The following is a 23,262-nucleotide window of genomic DNA, read 5'->3' as shown; positions in this document are numbered from 1 at the left end:
TGCTGCCTGTGCAGAGGAATCTTGTTCTTGCTTCCCAAGGGACCGGGATTCCAGCAGCCTCATCGCAGCTCTCGCTCCCGCCGGGCCCACCATGCGTAAGTTGGGTGTCTCGTGGGCTCTGGGACACGGGACCTGCAGTGGGACAGCCCAGAGGGGGGGGGCACAGGGACCCTGGGGTTCGCCCCTTCTCCCCTCTCCTCCCGGGCGTCTGCAGGGCTGAAGGAGGGCGGCGCTGGGAGAGCTGCTGCTGCCTCTGGGACCCTGCCCTGCCCGGCACAGGGCACGGGGCTCCAGCCGGGAGGGGGCTTTACTGCCCACACTGCTGCCCTTTTGTCATTTTCCTTCTTAGTTCCCGTTCCAGTCATCCTTGGAATTTTAAAGGTCGTTGGATTAGTTGTAGTCATGGCAGGAATTACAATTATAGGTGAGAGTCTGGCACGGGATACGCCGCGTTTCGGTTCTCTTGTGGCGCTGCTGAGAGGGAGGGGACAGCTCTGGGCGCTGTCTGGAATTCTGCCTGGAGTTCTGCCTGTCCCCGCTGCTGCAGCCCTGCACGCTGCTCCTCTCCTGCTGCCCAGGGCTGTCCCAGTCCCTGCAGCCCCAGCCCTCGCTCCCCGCTCTGCTCCCTGGGTGCTTCTGGGGAGGCCGGTTCTGGTGCAGGGGGCAGGGGGAGATGTGGCTCACAGAGAGCAGCCTAACACTTCTCTCTCCTCCCTGGAACAGCGATACACAAAGACAAGATAATCCTCAAAATAAATAAGGGATCTTTTTCCTTCCATTTTCAAGCTGGTGAGTGGGGAGGGCAGGGGGGCTGGGCTGTGCTGGGTGGAACACAGGGTTGTGCCCTGGGCTTACTCTGAAGGCAAAGCAGCCCATGAACCCCTCAATGGTCTGAATGTGCCCAAACTGTGGGAAAGGGATCCATCCCAATGTGGTGGGAAGAGCCCAGACCCGCTGGGGTAGGGTTGGGGCTGAGGGCATTGGGGCTGTGCAGGCAGGTGACTGCTCTGTGGCAAGAACTGCTGTGCCCACTGGCAGCAGTGGTCAGAGGGGGAAATGGAGAGCAGAAAGGGGCTGGGTGTGCTCAGGGAGCAGAGCTGACTGCAGGCCAACTCTCTGGCACAGACTGGGGAGACTCTTGCTGGAGAGACATTGTTGGCTGTCCCTGCCTCGTGCTTGTCCATCAGCAGACAGCCTCGATGCTTCTGGGACAGACACTCCTGTCTTTATAGGGGGAAAACATAAGGACTGACTCTGCCCTGCAAGCAGCAGCAGGCATCATGCTGTCCATTGGAAGAACTCCTGGTGCCCACTGCCAGCGAGCAGAAGGTGATTTCCTTCCAATTGGCTTCATTCATGTGTTCCCACTACTGGAACTGGAAAGCCCACAGAGACCCCCAGCTGCCCCTTCAAAAATTTTGGATTGCCTTGAGCAATAAATGCTTTTGAAACCTTTAATGAAAGTGCATTGCTGGTGTCTGTGTGTGTGTGGTGTCTCTTGGTGTGCGTTGTGTCTCAGGTTCCTGCCCCACAGCTGGGGATATGCTGTGCTCCAGGAAGGGATTGCACAGGCAGTGTTTGCAGCCTTGCTCCCTGTCCCCCTGCACAGCCAGGGGCTGCTCCCACTGCAGCCTGACAGTGCTGGCAGTGCCTGGGACCCCAGCACTGCTGCAGCAAATCCTCAGGGCAGCATGGCACTGCACTGCAGGCCGGCAGAGCCCCGGGGCTGGACTGGGTGCATCTCTGCAGCCTCGGGCTCAGGACACCCACTCTGTTTGATTTGGGGTGGTTCAGGGCTGCTGGTGCTGCCAGACACGCTGTGCCCACTGCTCCTGCTGGGCTGGGCCCTTGTCTTGGCTCCTGGGAGCCGTGTCTGGGATCCTCAGGGCCGCATCCCTGGGGAGCAGCCATGGGGGAGCTCCTGGGCTGCTGCCAGAGCATCCTGCATCCTGTGAGCATCCAGCCACTCCCCGCCCTGCTGCTGCTCACTCCCACTTTTTGTCTCTGGCTGTCTCTCTTTCTCTCTCCCCCCCACTCCTTTTCCATTTTCCTTTCTCCTTCTCTACCTTTTCTAACAGTTTTTACTAGGGTAACTAATTTATTTTGTTTGTTTTTTTGTTATCAATAAACAGGTTTCAGATACAATGTTGTCTCAGTTGACTTAATTTCGTTCCGGACCATCTATCTTTACAAGAATTCCTTGTAGTTCCCCAGAATATAAAGCCAGAATCTCCCTGCAGGGACAACCCCAAGGTCCAATGTCCTGGAGATGGGGGAGCCCCAGCCCTGCTCCAGCAGAGACACCAGTATCAAGAGTTGATTAGAACGAAACTGAAACTCAGTGATTGCGCAATTTCCCGTACATTACCTGCCCTGCCATTCCCTGTTGGGATCCTTCCTGCTGCCCTTTGACATTCAGAGCACAGGAGACACAGGACAGGTTGGTGGTGTGGGGTGCTGTGCTCCCACAGTGGATGTTTGGGGACAGCACCCCCTTTCTCTGTGTAGAGGGGGCAATAACGGGGGGCTGCTCACCTCGCTGTATCGGTGGAGCATCCCCCAAGCCCTGGGCGGGGCAGGAGCCTGGGCAGAGTCTGAGGGTTCTGTGCTTGTGTGGGGGACCGCGGGCTCCTGGGTGGGACGGGTGTGGCTGGGCACGATCGTGCAGGACACCAAAGCCCCGCCAGCCCCACCCACTGCCCACGGAAAAACGTCTTGTTCTCGTTTCTCGGAGGACCGGGCTCACAGCGGACCCAGTGCAGCTCTTGCTCCTGGCCAGCCCACCATGGGTAAGTCGGGTGGCTCGTTGGGTCGGGGACACCGGACCTGCAGTGGGACAATGTGGGACAGATTTGGGGGGGAAAGGGACCCTGGGTTCGCCCCTTAGGGTGTCTGCAGGGATGAAGGAGGGCAGTGCTGGGAGAGCTGCTGCTGCCAGTGGGTCCCTGCCCTGCCCGGCACAGGGCACGGGGCTCCAGCCAGGAGGAACTTTAGTGCCCAACTCCTGCTCATCTGCCATTTTCCTTCTTAGACTTTCTTCTACTTGTCGCTGCATTCCTCATTGGAATCCTCATTAGACCTGCGCTTGTAGGTGAGAGTCTGGCACGGGATGAGCAGTGCTCAGCTTTGCTGGTTGTGCTGCTGAGGGAAAGGGCAGCTCTGGGCAGTGCCTGGAGTTCTGCCTGTCCCCGCTGCTGCAGCCCTGCACGCTGCTCCTCTCCTGCTGCCCAGGGCTGTCCCAGTCCCTGCAGCCCCAGCCCTCGCTCCCCGCTCTGCTCCCTGGGTGCTTCTGGGGAGGCTGGTTCTGGTGCAGGTGGCAGGGGGAGATGTGGCTCACAGAGAGCACCCTAACACTGCTCTGCCCTCCCTGCAGCACTGGGAAGAGGTGAGGCCATCAAGTTCTCTATGAATTACAAGTATTTTGGCTTCAGTCTCCGAATCGGTGAGTGGGGAGGGCAGGGAAATGGACTTTGCTGGGAGGGAACACAGAGTTGTACCCTGGGCTTTCTGTAGAGCCAAAGCAGCCCTTGAACCCTTCAGTGGTCTGAACCCAACTGAAATCTAGCAAAGGGATAAATCCCCAATGTGGTGGGAAGAGCCAGGACCTGATGGGGCAGGGATCAGGGCTGAGGGGATCAGGGGTTGTGCAGGAAAGGTGACAGCTCTGTGGCAAGAACTGCTGTGCCCACTGGCAGCACTGGTCAGAGGGGGAAATGGAGAGCAGAAAGGGGCTGGGTGTGCTCATGGAGCAGAGCTGACTGCAGGCCAACTCTCTGGCACAGGCTGAGAACACCCTTAGGGGGGTGCAGCTCCACAGGTGCCCCCACAGCCCAAACCACTGAGCCTTGGCTGCATCCTGGAGCATCCCATCACCCACAAAGGGCAGCCACCCCCAAAACACCATCCTGAGCATCCTCCAGCCACTGAGGGGCTCTGGGTCCGAGGCACACGTGGGTTGGCCATGGCTCCAAACACGAGGAGCAGTTTGGTGGCTGCAGGCACAGGGGCCACCTGGGCAGTGCCTCTGCCTGGGCTGCACCGAGCACAGGCTGAGGATGGGACTGGGGGTGGGCAGGAGGTGCTCCCCACAGCCCTGCACAACCTCTGGCCACTGGCTCCCATCCAGGCATTGGATGGCTTTGTCATAAACCATGTTTGAGTCACCAGGTGCCTGTGACAGGTGACAGACTGGGCTGACAATGCTCTCTGTCCTCTATTGTGCCCCATGTGTGACCTCAGGGCTCTCCCCACACTCAGTTGAGTTTCAGTTCCTGCATTCTCTCTATTATTTACCTCAAATACATGCATTCTGCAGTAGTGTTGGTAAACAAGGCAGCACAGTATTTCCCCAGCACCCTGAGCTTTGGCCTCCCAGGGCAGTGCCCATGTCCAGGGCCTGGGCTGGCCATGGGAGCAGGGTCCAGGCCCAGGGGTGTGGCCCTGCTGCCTGCACTGCCTTGGCTGTGGGCACACCTGATGGCAGCAGGGAGCTCAGATCTGGGGGATCTGCTCCTCTGTGGGGTGCTCCCCCTTGCTAGGGGGGATAGTGGGGGCCCTATGCTTAGGCAGGGCCAGCTGGGGAGCCCTGGGCTGATTTCTCCTCCTCTTCCTCAGGACTCCTCACAGCTCTTGGTCATTGTGCTGCTTTGGGCTGGGCTAGGGGTAATTTTAATTTTCCTCCCAGGGGCTGCTCTGGGGCTGTGTTTTGGTTTTGTGCCAAACACGAGGTTGATGTCACAGAGCTGTTTTGTTAGTGCTGAGCCCAGAGCCAAGGCATTTCCAGGCCCTCACACGGCCATGCTGGGGAGGGACTTGGGGGTGTGCGGGAGGTTGGGAGGAGACGTGGGAGGGACAAGTGACCCCCACTGACCAATGGGATATCCCAGACCGTGGGACATAACATGAATGGACAAAGGAGGGGACCTTTGGAATGATGGCATTTCTCTTCCCGCGTCTGTCCCGTCTGCAGGAGTCCCTCTCTCCCGGAGGAGCTGAACCCCTCCCTGCCCACGGGAAGCAGGGACTGAATTCCTGGGTTTGCTTTGCTTGCGTGCACGGCTATTTCTTTCCCTATTAAACTGTTTATTTCAACCCACAAGTTTTCTAGTTTTTACCCTTCCATTCCCTCCCTGGTCCCGATGGGGGGTGGAGGGGTGGGAGTGATGGGCAAGCGGCTGCGAGGTGCTTGGGGCTGGCTGGTGTTAAGCTTCGGCAGCCACACAGGGCTCTGGTTTGGCTGCCGTGCCGTGACCCTCCCGTACACAACAGGACCCTCGCAATCGTCTGTCGTGACCCCACACTCTGGAACCCCTCTGGTACCGCGGCTGGGACCCTCACCTCTGTCCCGTGCCCCCCTTGCTGTATCTGACCGCCCGAATGAAGAATCAAGCTCAGCCCGCTGCCTCCTCCCTGGGCGTGGCTGGGACGGGGCGGCCCCGGGGCGAGCACCGGGACCATCGCAGTCCATCGGGCACCGCGGGGCCGTTCCGGTGCACCGGGCACTGCGGGACCTTTCCAGTGCACCGGGCACTGCGGGACCATCGCAGTCCATCGGGCACCACGGGACCGTTCCAGTGCACCGGGCACTGCGGGCAGGTGAGCAACGCCGGGGGCAGGTGAGCAATGCTGTGGGCAGCGCTGCTTCCTTCCCTCTTCCACCTTCCCTGTCCTCTTCCTCTTCGTTTTCCTTTTCCTCTTTTCCCTCCTGCCCTCCTGCATTTTTCCCTGTTAGCTGTGAGACAAGAGGCAAAGGAGCTGCCACTGGAGCAGCTGCCCGAGCAGGTAAAGGTCTGGCACTGCCAGGCTGGGGCTGCGAGTGCTGGGAAGGAGAGACTCAGGGAGCTGCTGTGAGGGAGGGGCAGCACCAGCCTGGAGCTGCAGGTTTCTCTCTTCGTGCCAAAACTGGGCTGACATCTATCCTGCTGTCACTTGGTGCAGGAGACTCTGTCAAGGTGTTCAAGATGAAGCCAACTCCAGAGGAGGAACCCAAGATCCCCATAATTATAAATGAGAAATCTGGGGAGCACACAACTCCTGGTGATGAGCCCAAGAAGGAGAGAAATTCAAATGAGGAATCCTGGGATGAGACAAATCATGGTGACAAACCCAAGGATGGGGATGGTCCTGAGGATGGTCCTGGGGGTGGTCCTGGGGATGGTCCTGATGATGGTCCCGATGATGGTCCCAACAATGGGCCTAATTCAGGTAAAGTTCATGGGAAGTTTGGGTGAGACATCATGAAAAAAATTCTTCACTGAAAGACTGATTGGGCACTGACATTGTCTGGCCAGGGAGGTGGTGGAGTCACCATCCCTGGAGGCATTTAAGAAGACACTGGAGGTGGCACTCAGTGCTGTGGTTTATTTGATGAGGGGGTGTTAGGTCATAGGTTGGATTTGATCTCAAAGGTCTTTTGCAGCCTTGTTCATTCTGTCATTCTTTGTGACTTCCCAAGGGAAGCCAAGCAGATGCCTGATCCCAAGATCCCTGCCAGGCAGCCTGGTAGGCACTGGGAAGCCCCAGCAGCCTGGGCACCCTGTGAAGAGCTGTAGGAGCAATAGGTGCCCTGAAATCAGAAATGCATTGCAGGAGGGGCTGTAGTGGTGGTGGGTGTGCAGTCAGGGCCCAGGTACCTGCTGAGTGCCCTGGGATTTGCTGTGCTCCAGGAAGGGATTCCAGTGGGCACTGCTGCCAGCCCTGCTCCCTCTCCCCCTGCACAGGGAAGGGCTGGCAAGGCAGTGGGTGAGTTTGTTATGAACTCTGTTTGATTGACCTTGTGCTGGTGGCAGGTGACAGACTGGGCTGACACCTGCCCTGTGTCCCGTGCTGTTCCGGGTTGGTGGCTGTGGTGGGCAGGGCAGGGCAGGGCAGGGCAGGGTGGGCACTTTGGGGTGAGCCCTTCTCCCTGTTCCTGCCAGCCTGGGGGGACACTGGGACCCACCCCTCCAGTGGCCTCTTCCCAGGGGTCTTTGGGGGCTGGAGGCAGATGAAGGCAGGGGGAGGTTGGAGGAGCTGCTGCTGGCTCTGGGACCCTGCTCTGCCTGGCACAGAGTGCTCAGCACTGCTCAGGGAGCTTTGATGTCCATGCTCATGTCCTTCCTCCCTTCCTGCCATTTTCTTTCTCAGGGGAGAATGGAAGTGGCATTGGAACTGTCATTGGAGCCACAGTGGGAGCAGGTGAGGGTCTGGCACTGGATGAGCAGCGCTCGGGTTCACTGCCCGCTCCCAGCCCCGCGTGGTCCTGGGGACGGGGCTGGGCTGGGGGCTGCAAGTACCAGGGCTGGGGAGAATTGGGGTGCAGGTGGGAGGAGGAGGGGCAGCTCTGGCTGCTGCCTGGAATGGAGTTCTGCCTGTCCCTGCTGCTGCAGCCCTGCACGCTGCTCCTCTCCTGCTGCCCAGGGCTGTCCCAGTCCCTGCAGCCCCAGCCCTCGCTCCCCGCTCTGCTCCCTGGGTGCTTCTGGGGAGGCCGGTTCTGGTGCAGGTGGCAGGGGGAGATGTGGCTCACAGAGAGCAGCCTAACACTGCTCTGCCCTCCCTGCAGGATTGGCAGTGGTTGGCCTCCCGGTGCTCATCGGCGCGCTGGGGTTCACCGGGGCCGGCATCGCCGCTGGCTCCGTCGCTGCCAAGATGATGTCGGCAGCTGCCATCGCCAACGGCGGCGGAGTGGCTGCTGGCAGCACTGTGGCTGTGCTGCAGTCCATCGGTGAGTGCGGAGGGCAGGGGAGCTGGGCTTCATCTCCATGGCAGGGAAAAGATGCTGGCTCTAGAGCAGAAGCAGCCCTTGAACCCCTCCCTGGTCTGAATTGCTCCAAACTCCCTGGGCTCTCCCTGCCCGGGAGGAGTCCTTGGCTGGCTGTGCCCTGTGCTCGGTCCCTCAGCAGGCAGCCTTGATGCTCCTGGGAGCTCAGATCTCGATTTGTCTTTACAGGAGCTGCAGGTCTTTCTCTTGGTGCCAAAGTTGGGCTGGGCTCAGTTGGTGCAGCAACCGGTGCCTGGTTCTCCAAAGGGAAGAAACCTCCAAGTGACAACCCCAAATAAAGAAAAAAACCCAAGTGACAAACCCAAGAAAAAGTACCTCGGGTGACAAACATGAGGAGGAGATAACTCCAGATGAGGAACCCAAGAGAAACGAAGCAGGTTCCTGATCCCGAAGCCTTGCCGTGCACAATGCAGGTGCTGGGAAACCCCCACAGACCCCTCAGATCTTTGCCTCCCCTTTTAAAAGCTTTGGATTGTTGTGAGCAGGGATTTCCCTGAAGCCAATAAATGTGCTTTGCTTGCGGCAGAGTTGGTGTTTGTGTGTGGCTGCTCTCTTGGGTGATGGTGGCAATAGAGGGGGACAGGGCACAGGGGATGCTCAGTCCCCAGGACTGAGCTGCTCGCTGATGCTGCCCCCAGCTCCCCTCCTACACTGGTCCAGGTGCACAAACCTCCAGCACTGCTCTGTTAAATGGATGGGGGAATGTTGATTTTGGGGGTCCGGTGGGGTACAAGCGGACAGGGGAATGACGGGGTGCATCCTGACCCAGCTCAGCAGCAGCAAACGGGGGCTGCAGAGAGGGGCTTCGGCTGGTTTTTGAGGCTGCCCTGTGGGGAGGAGGCAGAGAGGCTTCAGCTCTGCTCTCCAGACTGCTCTCGGTGCTCGTTAGACCTGCGAAGTTTCAGGGGTCCCTGGGGAACCTGCTGGGGAAAGGCCCCGTGAAGCCGCAGGAGCCCTGGCACAGCCCGAGCAGCCCCAGCCCGGCGCGTCCTTCCCCCGCAGCTCCCGTCCGAGGCCTTCGGGGCCAAAGGGCTCCCTGAAGGGACAGCCCAGGGTGCGACCCCGAGCACGGGAGAGCCCAGTCCTGCTCTAGCAGAGGCAGCACCATCAGGAGTTAACCAGAAAGCGAAACTGAGCGAGCGGCTTCCTTGCTGATTTCTCGGAAATCAGCTGACCGGCCATTCCCCTTAGCTCCACCTCCCCTGCAGCCCTTGGTTCCTCAGAGCGCAACAAACACACGAGAGGTTGGTGGCGTGAGTGCCGCGGGGTGGCAGAGGGTGTTTGGGGACAGCAGCCTCGCTGATGCGGTGACAGGAACGGGGGCTGCTCCCCTCGCTGTGCCGGCGGAGCAGCCGGGGCTGGGGAAAGAGGGGGGGGTCTCTTCTTGTGAGGGGAGGGCCGGGGTCTGCTGGGTGGGAGAGGGGCGGCTGGGGGCGATCGTGCCGGGCAGCAAAGCCCCGCTGGTCTCACTTGCTGCCTACGCAAAAAAATCCTCTTGTTCCCCAAGGTACCGGGATTAGAGCAGCCTCACTGCAGCTCTCGCTCCCGCCCAGACGACCATGGGTAAGCTGGGAGGTTCCTGGGGTGGGGGTCTGGGTCCTGACGGGGGCAGATCGAGGGGGGCACAGGGACCCTGGGGTTCGCCCCTTCTCCCCTCTCCTCCCGGGCATCTGCAGGGCTGAAGGAGGGCGGTGCTGGGAGAGCTGCTGCTGCCTCTGGGACCCTGCCCTGCCCGGCACAGGGCACGGGGCTCCAGCTGAGAGGGGCTTTAGTGCCCACACTGCTGCCCTTCTGCCCTTTTCCGTCCTAGGTGCACGTGTAGTCACCGTTGCAATCGTCATTCTGCTCATCATTGGGTCTGCAATTGGAGGTGAGAATTTGGCACGGGATGAGCAGCGCTCAGCTTCGCTGCTTGTGCTGCTGAGAGGGAAGGGACAGCTCTGGGCGCTGTCTGGAATTCTGCCTGGAGTTCTGCCTGTCCCCGCTGCTGCAGCCCTGCACGCTGCTCCTCTCCTGGTGCCCAGGGCTGTCCCCGTCCCTGCAGCCCCAGCCCTCGCTCCCCGCTCTGCTCCCTGGGTGCTTCTGGGGAGGCCGGTTCTGGTGCAGGGGGCGGGGGGAGATGTGGCTCACAGAGAGCACCCTAACACTGCTCTGCCCTCCCTGCAGGAGCAGCTGCAAAGGATCGCTCCTCTGACGGTGAGTGGGGAGGGCAGGGGGCTGGGCTGTGCTGGGTGGAATACGGGGTTGTGCGCTGGGCTTACTCTGAAGCCAAAGCAGCTCTTGAAGCCATCCCTGGTCTGAATGTGCCCAAACTGTGGGAAAGGGATCCATCCCAATGTGATGGGAAAAGCCAGGACCTGATGGGGTAGGGGCTGGGGCTGGGGGGTTGTGCAGGAAAGGTGACTGCTCTGTGGCAGGAAACTCCTGTGTCCACTGGCAGCACTGGCCAGAGGGGGAAATGGAGAGCAGAAAGGGGCTGGGTGTGCACAGGAAGCAGAGCTCACTGCAGGCCAACTCTCTGGCACAGGCTGAGGACATCCTTAGTGGGGTGCAGCCTTCCAGGTGCCCCCACAGCCCAAACCACTGAGCCTTGGCTGCATCCTGGAGCATCCCATCACCCACAAAGGGCAGCCACCCCCAAAACACCATCCTGAGCATCCTCCAGCCACTGAGGGGCTCTGGGTCTGACACATGCATGGATTTGCCATGGGTCTAAACACAACCAACCAAGGTCCATGCTCAGGGGTGGCTGTGGGCACAGGGCCCTTCTGGGCAGTGCAGGGGACAGACTGGGCTGACACGTGCAGTGTGTCCTGTGCTGTTCTGGGTTGGTGGGGCAGTGAGCAAGGCAGGGTGGGTGGGCACTTCCAGGTGTGCCCCTTCTCCCTGTTCCTCCCAGCCTAGGGGAGCACTGGGACCTGTGGCACACCCCATAGCATTGTCTAATACCCCGTGGAGGGCTGAGACTTAACAGTAGGAATTGCAGAGTCATGATGAGATATTAAAATAAGCTCCTGTCTTCTACCTCTCGAAACCTAGCTTATATCTGTAACCCCATAGGTCACTTTCCCTTAACCCTTACTATTGGACAAGTTTGGATCCCTCTGTACCCTATAAAAAGGGGCTGTTTTAGCCCATTCAGCAGAAGAAGAGCCGTCGCTGGAACCCTTCACAGACCCCTCAATAAACCATCGCTGTGGAACGTCAGGACCCTTCTTCTCCTCTCTCTTGTCTGCTTCTCCCCCTAGCCCTCCGGCGCCATAGCAAGCAAGCAAAGAGCTGAAATCATAAGAGAGCTGATAATCACTAAAGAGCTGAAACCCACTAAGCTTGCTTAAGGTAGCCAGCGGCTACGAGCTGACTGGGTATTCGGGAACTCTGTCTCCAAGAGAGACTGAGTTATCTGGATAGGACTGCCTTGCTCAGGGACTAAGCCTGCTCTGTGGGCTGGGGCAGGGGGGAGACCCCTTAGGGACCCGCCCTACCAGTGGCCTCTTCCCAGGGGTCTTTGGGGGCTGGAGGCAGATGAAGGCAGGGGGAGGTTGGAGGAGCTGCTGCTGGCTCTGGGACCCTGCTCTGCCTGGCACAGAGTGCTCAGCACTGCTCAGGGAGCTTTGCTGTACATACTCATGTCCTTCCTCCCTTCCTGCCATTTTCTTTCTCAGAGGAGAATGGAAGTGGCATTGGAACTGTCATTGGAGCCACAGTGGGAGCAGGTGAGGGTCTGGCACTGGATGAGCAGCGCTCGGGTTCACTGCCCGCTCCCAGCCCCGCGTGGTCCTGGGGACGGGGCTGGGCTGGGGGCTGCAAGTACCAGGGCTGGGGAGAATTGGGGTGCAGGTGGGAGGAGGAGGGGCAGCTCTGGCTGCTGCCTGGAATGGAGTTCTGCCTGTCCCCGCTGCTGCAGCCCTGCACGCTGCTCCTCTCCTGCTGCCCAGGGCTGTCCCCGTCCCTGCAGCCCCAGCCCTCGCTCCCCGCTCTGCTCCCTGGGTGCTTTTGGGGAGGCCGGTTCTGGTGCAGGTGGCAGGGCGAGATGTGGCTCACAGAGAGCACCCTAACACTGCTCTGCCCTCCCTGCAGGATTGGCATTGGTTGGCCTCCCGGTGTTCATCGGCGCGCTGGGGTTCACCGGGGCCGGCATCGCCGCTGGCTCCGTTGCTGCCAAGATGATGTCGGCAGCTGCCATCGCCAACGGCGGCGGAGTGGCTGCTGGCAGCACTGTGGCTGTGCTGCAGTCCATCGGTGAGTGTGGAGGGCAATTGCTCCAAACTCCCCGGGCTCTCCCTGCCCGGGAGGAGTCCTTGGCTGGCTGTGCCCAGTGCTCGGTCCCTCAGCAGGCAGTCTTGATGCTCCTGGGAGCTCAGATCTCGATTTGTCTTTGCAGGAGCTGCAGGTCTTTCTCTTGGTGCCAAAGTTGGGCTGACTGCTGCCCTGGGCTCAGCTGGTGCAGCAACCGGTGCCCAGCTAACTGAGTGAAAGAAACCTCCAAGTGACAACCCCAAAAAAAGGATAAAAACCCAAGTGACCAACCCAAGAAAAAGTACCTTGGGTGACAAACAGGAGGAGGAGACAACTCCAGATGAGGAACCCAAGAGAAGCCAAGCAGGTTCCTGATCCCGAAGCCTTGCCTTGCACAATGCAGGTGCTGAGAAACCCCCACAGACCCCTCAGATCTTTGCCTCCCCTTTTAAAAGCTTTGGATTGTTGTGAGCAGGGATTTCCCTGAAGCCAATAAATGTGCTTTGCTTGCGGCAGAGTTGGTGTTTGTGTGTGGCTGCTCTCTTGGGTGATGGTGGCAATAGAGGGGGACAGGGCACAGGGGATGCTCAGTCCCCAGGACTGAGCTGCTCGCTGATGCTGCCCCCAGCTGCCCTGCACTCAGTCTGGGGCAGGGGAGAAGTTACAGCCCACACCAGAGGAACAGAACCCACTGTGAGTGGGAACACCAGGTGGCAACCACCAGGGGTTGCTGTGCAGGTGATCAGCTGCAATTTTAACTGTGGCTTAAAAACTGCTGAGCCCTCCCCATATCAAATCTGTGAGATTCTGCTTTTAAGCTGTGTCCTGCTTTGTAAACTGGTCTTAGATTCCAGCGTCATAGAGGAAAGGAGGATGGCTGCACTCTTTTGTTAAGGTTAAAGGTTTTTAATCACTTTTCCAGAATACAGATACAATTGAAACAAAAACTCTTTTTAGGGTCTCAATAATTCACTTCTGAATACCGTAGATCGAACTCTATAAATTCTCGTATTAGAAAATGTCTGTTTAATATAGGTTATGATGCACTGCTGACCTAGTTACATCTGAAGTAACACTTTGCAGTTTTATAGCACCTTTCATCACGGGGCTGCAAAGCATCCTGTGGAATTCTGCCCCATAATGCCCAAATGAGGTGCTTGGTGTGCGTTGTGGCTCAGGTTCCTGCCCCGCAGCTGGGGATGTACTGTGCTCCAGGAAGGGATTGCACAGGCAGTGTTTGCAGCCTTGCTCCCTGTCCCCCTGCACAGCCAGGGGCTGCTCCCACTGCAGCCTGACAGTGCTGGCAGTGCCTGGGAGCCCGGCACTGCTGCAGCAAATCCTCAGGGCAGCATGGCACTGCACTGCAGGGCCGGCAGAGCCCCGGGGCTGGACTGGGTGCATCTCTGCAGCCCCGGGCTCAGGACACCCACTCTGTTTGATTTGGGGTGGTTCAGGGCTGCTGGTGCTGCCAGACACGCTGTGCCCACTGCTCCTGCTGGGCTGGGCCCTTGTCTTGGCTCCTGGGAGCCGTGTCTGGGATCCTCAGGGCCGCATCCCTGGGGAGCAGCCATGGGGGAGCTCCTGGGCTGCTGCCAGAGCATCCTGCATCCTGTGAGCATCCAGCCACTCCCCGCCCTGCTGCTGCTCACTCCCACTTTTTGTCTCTGGCTGTCTCTCTTTCTCTCTCCTCCCACTCCTTTTCCATTTTCCTTTCTCCTTCTCTGTCTTTCCTAGGACTTTTTAGTAGGGTAATTTCTCTTTTTTTGTTTGTTTTTTCGTTATCAATAAACAGTTTTCAGATACAATGTTGTCTCAGTTGACTTAATGTTGTTCTGGATCATCTATTTTTAAAAGAATTCCTCGCAGTTCCCCAGAATATAAAGCCAGAATCTCCCTGCAGGGACAACCCCCAAGGTCCAATGTCCTGGAGATGGGGGAGCCCCAGCCCCACTCCAACCAAGACAACATCAAGAGCTGATGAGAATGAAAGTGAAATTCAGTGATTGAGCAATTTCTCATAAATTACCTCTCCTGACATTCCCTGTTGGGATCTTTTCTGCAGCCCTTTGACCCTCAGAGCACCACAGCAGACACAGGACAGGTTGGTGGTGTGGGGTGCTGTGCTGCCACAGTGGATGTTTGGGGACAGCACCCCCTTCTCTGTGTAGGGGGGGCAATAACGGGGGGCTGCTCACCTCGCTGTATCGGTGGGGAGAGATAAGATAGAATTGAGTTCCAGGCTGTGGGATGTGCCTGCAGAATGCCATGGCAGCATGGAGAAACTTGTCTCCCCTGACCTTGGGAAGAAATGCCACTTGGTGGACGCCCTAAGGAGGGGGACTGCTGGAATCTTACAGTCACCTGAACAGCACGAGATGACCCCATGGAAGGGCGTTAAGAACGTTGCTGATGTGGCAATGTGTGATAGGTGACTTAGTGAAAAAAACCGTACAAGGAAATAGTGGGTTTTGAGGAAGGGTATAAAACCAACTCCTTTCTCCCAGTAAATATCTCAGTGTCCCTGCAGGTCTGAGTCTGTGCCTCCTTTGTTTACACATGCAGAGCACACATAGCTGTGGGCCAGGCAGGAGACTGGGTGGGGACTGAGGGGTCTCTGCTTTTATAGCATGGCCAGGGTCTCCTGGGTGGGAGAGAGGTGGTTGTGATGATGCAAGGTGGCAAACCCTGCTGACCCCACCATCAGCCCATGGAAAAACATCTTGTTCTTGCTTCCCAAGGGACCAGGCTTAGAGCAGACTCATGGCAGGTCTGGATCCCAGGACCATGGGTAAGTTGGGTGTCTCATGGGGTCTGGGACATGGGACCTGCAGTGGGGGGGGCACAGGGACCCTGGGGTTCGCCCCTTCTCCCCTCTCCTCCGGGGCCTCTGCAGGGCTGAAGGAGGGCGGTGCTGGGAGAGCTGCTGCTGCCTCTGGGACCCTGCCCTGCCCGGCACAGGGCATGGGGCTCCAGCCGGGAGAACCTTTAGTGCCCACACCACTGCCCTTCTGCCATTTTCCTTCTTAGACTTTGAGCCATTCATGATTGCATTTCTTCTGGGATTTGTCGTGGCACTTGTCATCGCACTTCTGCTTACAGGTGAGAATTTGGCACGGGATGAGCAGCGCTCGGCTTCACTTCTGGTTGTGCTGCTGAGAGGGAAGGGACACCTCCGGGCAGTGCCTGGAATTCTGCCTGGAGTTCTGCCTGTCCCCGCTGCTGCAGCCCTGCACGCTGCTCCTCTCCCGGTGCCCAGGGCTGTCCCCGTCCCTGCAGCCCCAGCCCTCGCTCCCCGCTCTGCTCCCTGGGTGCTTTTGGGGAGGCCGGTTCTGGTGCAGGGGGCAGGGGGAGATGTGGCTCACAGAGAGCACCCTAACACTGCTCTCTCCTTCATGCAGTATTGGCAAGGAATAAGCCTGTGGACTTGACTGTGAATACCAAGGTTGCACATTTCCATATTGGTGAGTGGGGAGGGCAGGGGTGCTGGGCTGTGCTGGGTGGAACACGGGGTTGTGCCCTGGGCTTACTCTGAAACCAAAGCAGCTCTTGAAGCCATCCCTGGTCTGAATGTGCCCAAACTGTGGGAAAGGGATCCATCCCAATGCGGTGGGAAAAGCCCAGACCCGCTGGGGTAGGGTTGGGGCTGAGGGCATTGGGGCTGTGCAGGCAGGTGACTGCTCTGTGGCAAGAACTGCTGTGCCCACTGGCAGCAGTGGCCAGAGGTGGAAATGGAGAGCAGAAAGGGGCTGGGTGTGCTCAGGGAGCAGAGCTGACTGCAGGCCAACTCTCTGGCACAGACTGGGGAGACTCCTGCTGGAGAGACATTGTTGGCTGTCCCTGCCTCGTGCTTGTCCATCAGCAGACAGCCTTGATGCTTCTGGGACAGACACTCCTGTCTTTATAGGGGGGAAAGGAATGACCTGGCCTGCGAGCAGCAGCTGATGCCTTGCTGTCCAGAAGAAGGACTCCTGATTACCATGGCCAGTGAAGAGCAGCAGATTTCCTTCCTTCCAAGAAGCCTGATTTCTGTCTTCCAACTGCTGAAACTGAAAAGCCCCCACAGAACCGCATCTGCCCCTTCAAAAGTTTTGGATTACCTTCAGCACTAAATCCTGAGAAAGCTTTAATAAAAGTGCATTGCTGGTGTGTGTGTGTGTGTGTGTGGTGGTGCACAGCCCGAGCAGCCCCAGCCCGGCGCGTCCTTCCCCCGCTGCTCCCGTCCGAGGCCGTCGGGGCCAAAGGGCTCCCTGAGGGGACAGCCCAGGGTGCGACCCCGAGCACGGGAGAGCCCAGTCCTGCTCTAGCAGAGACAGAACCACCAAGGGTTAACAAGAAAGCGAAACTGAGCGAGCGGCTTCAGAGCATCTCAGAAATCAGCTGAACCGACACACCCTTGCTCGTACTTCCCTGCAGGCTTTTGTCCCTCAGAGCACAGTACACACAGGACAGGTTGGTGACGTGCGGCCGGTGTTTGGGGACAGCAGCCTTTCTCTGAGGGGGGGACAGTAACGGGGGCTGCTCCCCTCGCTGTGCCGGCGGAGCAGCCTCCAAAACCCGGCCGGGCAGGAGCCGGGGAGGCTGGTGGTGGTGCGGGGTCGTCTCTGATTTTAAGGGGAGGGGGCGGGCGTTCCTGGGTGGGAGAGGGGTGGTTGGGGGCGATCGTGCCGGGCAGCAAAGCCCCGCTGATCTCACTTGCTGCCTACGCAAAAAAAAAAAATCTTGTTCTCGTTCCCCAAGGTACCGGGATTAGTTCAGACTCATCGCAGCTCTCGCTCCCGCCCCGACGACCATGGGTAAGCTGGGAGGATCCTGGGGTGGGGGTTTGGATCCTGACGGGGACAGATCGAGGGGGGCACAGGGACCCTGGGGTTCGCCCCTTCTCCCCTCTCCTCCCGGGCATCTGCAGGGCTGAAGGAGGGCAGTGCTGGGAGAGCTGCTGCTGCCTCTGGGTCCCTGCCCTGCCTGGCACAGGGCACGGGGCTCCAGCTTAGGGGGGCTTTATTGAAGATGGGCTGGGCTGTGCTGGGTGGAACACGGGGTTGTGCCCTGGGCTTACGCTGAAGCCAAAGCAGCTCTTGAAGCCATCCCTGGTCTGAATGTGCCCAAACTGTGGGAAAGAGATCCATCCCAATGTGATGGGAAGAGCCAGGACCTGATGGGGTAGGGGTCAGGGCTGAGGGGATCAGGGGCTGTGCAGAAAGGTGACTGCTCTGTGGCAAGAACTGCTGTGCCCACTGGTAGCACTGGCCAGAGGTGGAAATGGAGAGCAGAAAGGGGCTGGGTGTGCACAGGAAGCAGAGCTGACTGCAGGCCAACTCTCTGGCAGAGACTGAGAAGACCCTTAGTGGGGTACAGCCTTCCAGGTGCCCCCACAGCCCAAACCACTGAGCCTTGGCTGCATCCTGGAGCATCCCATCACCCACAAAGGGCAGCCACCCCCAAAACACCATCCTGAGCATCCTCCAGCTGCTGAGGGGCTCTGGGTCTGACACATGCATGGATTTGCCATGGGTCTAAACATGAAGAGCTCTGTGCTCAGAGGTGGCTGTGGACACAGGTGCCATCTGGGCAGTGCAGGGGACAGACTGGGCTGACACATGCTGTGTGTCCCATGCAGTTCCAGGTTGGTGGTTGTGGTGGGCAGGGCAGGGCAAGCAGGGCAGGACAGGATGGGTGGGCACTCCGGGGTGTGCCCCTTCTCCCTTTTCCTCCCAGTCTGGGGGGGCAGTGGGACCCACCCCTCCAGAGGCCTCTTCCCAGGGCTCTTCAGAGGAAAAAGGCAGATGAAAGCAGGGGGAGGCTGAAGGAGCTGCTGCTGGCTCTGGGGAGCTTTGGTGTCCATGCTCATGTCCTTCTTCCCCTCCTGCCATTTTTTCTCAGGGGAGAATGGAAGTGCCATTGGAGCTGTCATTGGAGCCACAGTGGGAGCAGGTGAGGGTCTGGCACTGGATGAGCAGCGCTCGGGTTCACTGCCCGCTCCCAGCCCCGCGTGGTCCTGGGGACGGGGCTGGGCTGGGGGCTGCAAGTACCAGGGCTGGGGAGAATTGGGGTGCAGGTGGGAGGAGGAGAGGCAGCTCTGGCTGCTGCCTGGAATGGAGTTCTGCCTGTCCCCGCTGCTGCAGCCCTGCACGCTGCTCCTCTCCTGCTGCCCAGGGCTGTCCCAGTCCCTGCAGCCCCAGCCCTCGCTCCCCGCTCTGCTCCCTGGGTGCTTTTGGGGAGGCCGCTTCTGGTGCAGGTGGCAGGGGGAGATGTGGCTCACAGAGAGCAGCCTAACACTGCTCTGCCCTCCCTGCAGGATTGGCATTGGTTGGCCTCCCGGTGTTCATCGGCGCGCTGGGGTTCACCGGGGCCGGCATCGCCGCTGGCTCCGTCGCTGCCAAGATGATGTCGGCAGCTGCCATCGCCAACGGCGGCGGAGTGGCTGCTGGCAGCACTGTGGCTGTGCTGCAGTCCATCGGTGAGTGGGGAGGGCAGGGGAGCTGGGCTTCATCTCCATGGCAGGGAAAAGATGCTGGCTCTAGAGCAGAAGCAGCCCTTGAACCCCTCCCTGGTCTGAATTGCTCCAAACTCCCTGGGCTCTCCCTGCCTGGGAGGAGTCCTTGGCTGGCTGTGCCCAGTGCTCGGTCCCTCAGCAGGCAGCCTTGATGCTCCTGGGAGCTCAGATCTCGATTTGTCTTTACAGGAGCTGCAGGTCTTTCTCTTGGTGCCAAAGTTGGGCTGGGCTCAGTTGGTGCAGCAACCGGTGCCTGGTTCTCCAAAGGGAAGAAACCTCCAAGTGACAACCCCAAATAAAGAAAAAAACCCAAGTGACAAACCCAAGAAAAAGTACCTCGGGTGACAAACATGAGGAGGAGACAACTCCAGATGAGGAACCCAAGAGAAACGAAGCAGGTTCCTGATCCCGAAGCCTTGCCTTGCACAATGCAGGTGCTGAGAAACCCCCACAGACCCCTCAGATCTTTGCCTCCCCTTTTAAAAGCTTTGGATTGTTGTGAGCAGGGATTTCCCTGAAGCCAATAAATGTGCTTTGCTTGCGGCAGAGTTGGTGTTTGTGTGTGGCTGCTCTCTTGGGTGATGGTGGCATTAGAGGGGGACAGGGCACAGGGGATGCTCAGTCCCCAGGACTGAGCTGCTTGCTGATGCTGCCCCCAGCTCCCCTCCTACACTGGTCCAGGTGCACAAACCTCCAGCACTGCTCTGTTAAATGGATGGGGGAATGTTGATTTTGGGGGTCCGGTGGGGTACAAGCGGACAGGGGAATGAGTTGGTGCATCCTGACCCAGCTCAGCAGCAGCAAACGGGGGCTGCAGGGAGGGGCTTCGGCTGGTTTTTGAGGCTGCCCTGTGGGGAGGAGGCAGAGCGGCTTCAGCTCTGCTCTCCAGACTGCTCTCGGTGCTCGTTAGACCTGCGAAGTTTCAGGGGTCCCTGGGGAACCTGCTGGGGAAAGGCCCCGTGAAGCCGCAGGAGCCCTGGCACAGCCCGAGCAGCCCCAGCCCGGCGCGTCCTTCCCCCGCAGCTCCCGTCCGAGGCCTTCGGGGCCAAAGGGCTCCCTGAAGGGACAGCCCAGGGTGCGACCCCGAGCACGGGAGAGCCCAGTCCTGCTCTAGCAGAGGCAGCACCATCAGGAGTTAACCAGAAAGCGAAACTGAGCGAGCGGCTTCCTTGCTGATTTCTCGGAAATCAGCTGACCGGCCATTCCCCTTAGCTCCACCTCCCCTGCAGCCCTTGGTTCCTCAGAGCGCAACAAACACACGAGAGGTTGGTGGCGTGAGTGCCGCGGGGTGGCGGAGGGTGTTTGGGGACAGCAGCCTCGCTGATGCGGTGGCAGGAACGGGGGCTGCTCCCCTCGCTGTGCCGGCGGAGCAGCCGGGGCTGGGGAAAGAGGGGGGGGTCTCTTCTTGTGAGGGGAGGGCCGGGGTCTGCTGGGTGGGAGAGGGGCGGCTGGGGGCGATCGTGCCGGGCAGCAAAGCCCCGCTGGTCTCGCTGCCTACGCAAAAAAAAAAAAAAATCTTGTTCTTGTTCCCCAAGGTACCGGGATTAGAGCAGCCTCACTGCAGCTCTCGCTCCCGCCCAGACGACCATGGGTAAGCTGGGAGGTTCCTGGGGTGGGGGTCTGGGTCCTGACGGGGGCAGATCGAGGGGGGCACAGGGACCCTGGGGTTCGCCCCTTCTCCCCTCTCCTCCCGGGCATCTGCAGGGCTGAAGGAGGGCGGTGCTGGGAGAGCTGCTGCTGCCTCTGGGACCCTGCCCTGCCCGGCACAGGGCACGGGGCTCCAGCTGAGAGGGGCTTTAGTGCCCACACTGCTGCCCTTCTGCCCTTTTCCTTCCTAGGTGCACGTGTAGTCACCGTTGGAATCGTCATTCTGCTCATCATTGGGTCTGCAATTGGAGGTGAGAATTTGGCACGGGATGAGCAGCGCTCAGCTTCGCTGGTTGTGCTGCTGAGAGGGAAGGGACAGCTCTGGGCGCTGTCTGGAATTCTGCCTGGAGTTCTGCCTGTCCCCGCTGCTGCAGCCCTGCACGCTGCTCCTCTCCTGGTGCCCAGGGCTGTCCCCGTCCCTGCAGCCCCAGCCCTCGCTCCCCGCTCTGCTCCCTGGGTGCTTTTGGGGAGGCCGGTTCTGGTGCAGGGGGCAGGGGGAGATGTGGCTCACAGAGAGCACCCTAACACTGCTCTGTCCTCCCTGCAGGAGCAGCTGCAAAGGATCGCTCCTCTGACGGTGAGTGGGGAGGGCAGGGGGCTGGGCTGTGCTGGGTGGAACACGGGGTTGTGCCCTGGGCTTACTCTGAAGCCAAAGCAGCTCTTGAAGCCATCCCTGGTCTGAATGTGCCCAAACTGTGGGAAAGGGATCCATCCCAATGTGATGGGAAAAGCCAGGACCTGATGGGGTAGGGGCTGGGGCTGGGGGGTTGTGCAGGAAAGGTGACTGCTCTGTGGCAGGAAACTCCTGTGCCCACTGGCAGCACTGGTCAGAGGGGGAAATGGAGAGCAGAAAGGGGCTGGGTGTGCACAGGAAGCAGAGTTGACTGCAGGCCAACTCTCTGGCACAGGCTGAGGACATCCTTAGTGGGGTGCAGCCTTCCAGGTGCCCCCACAGCCCAAACCACTGAGCCTTGGCTGCATCCTGGAGCATCCCATCACCCACAAAGGGCAGCCACCCCCAAAACACCATCCTGAGCATCCTCCAGCCACTGAGGGGCTCTGGGTCTGACACATGCATGGATTTGCCATGGGTCTAAACACAACCAACCAAGGTCCATGCTCAGGGGTGGCTGTGGGCACAGGGCCCTTCTGGGCAGTGCAGGGGACAGACTGGGCTGACACGTGCAGTGTGTCCTGTGCTGTTCTGGGTTGGTGGGGCAGTGAGCAAGGCAGGGTGGGTGGGCACTTCCAGGTGTGCCCCTTCTCCCTGTTCCTCCCAGCCTAGGGGAGCACTGGGACCTGTGGCACACCCCATAGCATTGTCTAATACCCCGTGGAGGGCTGAGACTTAACAGTAGGAATTGCAGAGTCATGATGAGATATTAAAATAAGCTCCTGTCTTCTACCTCTCGAAACCTAGCTTATATCTGTAACCCCATAGGTCACTTTCCCTTAACCCTTACTATTGGACAAGTTTGGATCCCTCTGTACCCTATAAAAAGGGGCTGTTTTAGCCCATTCAGCAGAAGAAGAGCCGTCGCTGGAACCCTTCACAGACCCCTCAATAAACCATCGCTGTGGAACGTCAGGACCCTTCTTCTCCTCTCTCTTGTCTGCTTCTCCCCCTAGCCCTCCGGCACCATAGCAAGCAAGCAAAGAGCTGAAATCATAAGAGAGCTGAGAATCACTAAAGAGCTGAAACCCACTAAGCTTGCTTAAGGTAGCCAGCGGCTACGAGCTGACTGGGTATTCGGGAACTCTGTCTCCAAGAGAGACTGAGTTATCTGGATAGGACTGCCTTGCTCAGGGACTAAGCCTGCTCTGTGGGCTGGGGCAGGGGGGAGACCCCTTAGGGACCCGCCCTACCAGTGGCCTCTTCCCAGGGGTCTTTGGGGGCTGGAGGCAGATGAAGGCAGGGGGAGGTTGGAGGAGCTGCTGCTGGCTCTGGGACCCTGCTCTGCCTGGCACAGAGTGCTCAGCACTGCTCAGGGAGCTTTGCTGTACATACTCATGTCCTTCCTCCCTTCCTGCCATTTTCTTTCTCAGAGGAGAATGGAAGTGGCATTGGAACTGTCATTGGAGCCACAGTGGGAGCAGGTGAGGGTCTGGCACTGGATGAGCAGCGCTTGGGTTCACTGCCCGCTCCCAGCCCCGCGTGGTCCTGGGGACGGGGCTGGGCTGGGGGCTGCAAGTACCAGGGCTGGGGAGAATTGGGGTGCAGGTGGGAGGAGGAGGGGCAGCTCTGGCTGCTGCCTGGAATGGAGTTCTGCCTGTCCCCGCTGCTGCAGCCCTGCACGCTGCTCCTCTCCTGCTGCCCAGGGCTGTCCCCGTCCCTGCAGCCCCAGCCCTCGCTCCCCGCTCTGCTCCCTGGGTGCTTTTGGGGAGGCCGGTTCTGGTGCAGGTGGCAGGGGGAGATGTGGCTCACAGAGAGCAGCCTAACACTGCTCTGCCCTCCCTGCAGGATTGGCATTGGTTGGCCTCCCGGTGTTCATCGGCGCGCTGGGGTTCACCGGGGCCGGCATCGCCGCTGGCTCCGTCGCTGCCAAGATGATGTCGGCAGCTGCCATCGCCAACGGTGGCGGAGTGGCTGCTGGCAGCACTGTGGCTGTGCTGCAGTCCATCGGTGAGTGCGGAGGGCAATTGCTCCAAACTCCTCCCGGGAGGAGTCCTTGGCTGGCTGTGCCCAGTGCTCGGTCCCTCAGCAGGCAGTCTTGATGCTCCTGGGAGCTCAGATCTCGATTTGTCTTTGCAGGAGCTGCAGGTCTTTCTGTTGGTGCCAAAGTTGGGCTGACTGCTGCCCTGAGCTCAGCTGGTGCAGCAACCGGTGCCCAGCTAACTGAGTGAAAGAAACCTCCAAGTGACAACCCCAAAAAAAGGATAAAAACCCAAGTGACAAACCCAAGAAAAAGTACCTTGGGTGACAAACATGAGGAGGAGATAACTCCAGATGAGGAACCCAAGAGAAACAAAGCAGGTTCCTGATCCCGAAGCCTTGCCTTGCACAATGCAGGTGCTGAGAAACCCCCACAGACCCCTCAGATCTTTGCCTCCCCTTTTAAAAGCTTTGGATTGTTGTGAGCAGGGATTTCCCTGAAGCCAATAAATGTGCTTTGCTTGCGGCAGA

The 23,262-nt window shown here is 59.3% G+C and overlaps 3 protein-coding genes across 8 annotated transcripts; all 3 read left to right on the top strand.

Moving 5' to 3' along the window:
• Positions 1-8,907: 8,907 nt before the first annotated feature.
• Positions 8,908-12,515, top strand: LOC139602957 (interferon alpha-inducible protein 27-like protein 2A). 3 transcript variants are annotated; one of them, XM_071453223.1, is made up of 7 exons: positions 8,909-9,003; positions 9,267-9,322; positions 9,570-9,629; positions 9,926-9,955; positions 11,425-11,475; positions 11,840-12,001; positions 12,144-12,515. In XM_071453223.1, exons 2-7 carry the CDS (start codon positions 9,319-9,321, stop codon positions 12,233-12,235), a joined length of 399 nt encoding a protein of 132 aa, XP_071309324.1. In that variant the 5' UTR covers positions 8,909-9,003; positions 9,267-9,318; the 3' UTR covers positions 12,236-12,515. The 3 variants fall into 3 exon arrangements, with proteins under 3 accessions (XP_071309325.1, XP_071309326.1, XP_071309324.1); XM_071453224.1 differs by lacking the exon at positions 9,926-9,955 and having other exon boundaries at positions 8,908-9,003; XM_071453225.1 differs by lacking the exon at positions 11,425-11,475 and having other exon boundaries at positions 8,908-9,003.
• A 2,238-nt stretch (positions 12,516-14,753) lies between these two features.
• On the top strand, positions 14,754-19,039 carry LOC139602958 (interferon alpha-inducible protein 27-like protein 2A). 2 transcript variants are annotated; one of them, XM_071453226.1, is made up of 8 exons: positions 14,754-14,786; positions 15,026-15,097; positions 15,397-15,459; positions 15,903-16,447; positions 16,736-16,791; positions 17,879-17,929; positions 18,294-18,455; positions 18,681-19,039. In XM_071453226.1, exons 5-8 carry the CDS (start codon positions 16,788-16,790, stop codon positions 18,788-18,790), a joined length of 327 nt encoding a protein of 108 aa, XP_071309327.1. In that variant the 5' UTR covers positions 14,754-14,786; positions 15,026-15,097; positions 15,397-15,459; positions 15,903-16,447; positions 16,736-16,787; the 3' UTR covers positions 18,791-19,039. The 2 variants fall into 2 exon arrangements, with proteins under 2 accessions (XP_071309327.1, XP_071309328.1); XM_071453227.1 differs by lacking the exons at positions 14,754-14,786; positions 15,026-15,097; positions 15,397-15,459; positions 15,903-16,447 and adding an exon at positions 16,568-16,585.
• A 619-nt stretch (positions 19,040-19,658) lies between these two features.
• On the top strand, positions 19,659-23,262 carry LOC139602956 (interferon alpha-inducible protein 27-like protein 2A). Of its 3 annotated transcripts, XM_071453220.1 has the most exons (7): positions 19,661-19,756; positions 20,027-20,082; positions 20,330-20,389; positions 20,686-20,715; positions 22,185-22,235; positions 22,600-22,761; positions 22,891-23,262. In XM_071453220.1, the coding sequence occupies exons 2-7, from the start codon at positions 20,079-20,081 to the stop codon at positions 22,980-22,982; spliced, it is 399 nt and encodes a 132-aa protein (XP_071309321.1). In that variant the 5' UTR covers positions 19,661-19,756; positions 20,027-20,078; the 3' UTR covers positions 22,983-23,262. The 3 variants fall into 3 exon arrangements, with proteins under 3 accessions (XP_071309322.1, XP_071309323.1, XP_071309321.1); XM_071453221.1 differs by lacking the exon at positions 20,686-20,715 and having other exon boundaries at positions 19,659-19,756; XM_071453222.1 differs by lacking the exon at positions 22,185-22,235 and having other exon boundaries at positions 19,659-19,756.

Source organism: Agelaius tricolor, unplaced genomic scaffold, assembly GCF_023055355.1.
Source record: "Agelaius tricolor isolate 1412-34295 unplaced genomic scaffold, bAgeTri1.0.p SCAF_36, whole genome shotgun sequence".
NCBI classification, from domain to species: Eukaryota; Metazoa; Chordata; class Aves; order Passeriformes; family Icteridae; genus Agelaius; species Agelaius tricolor.
This window is presented reverse-complemented; position numbering and strand designations above follow the sequence as displayed.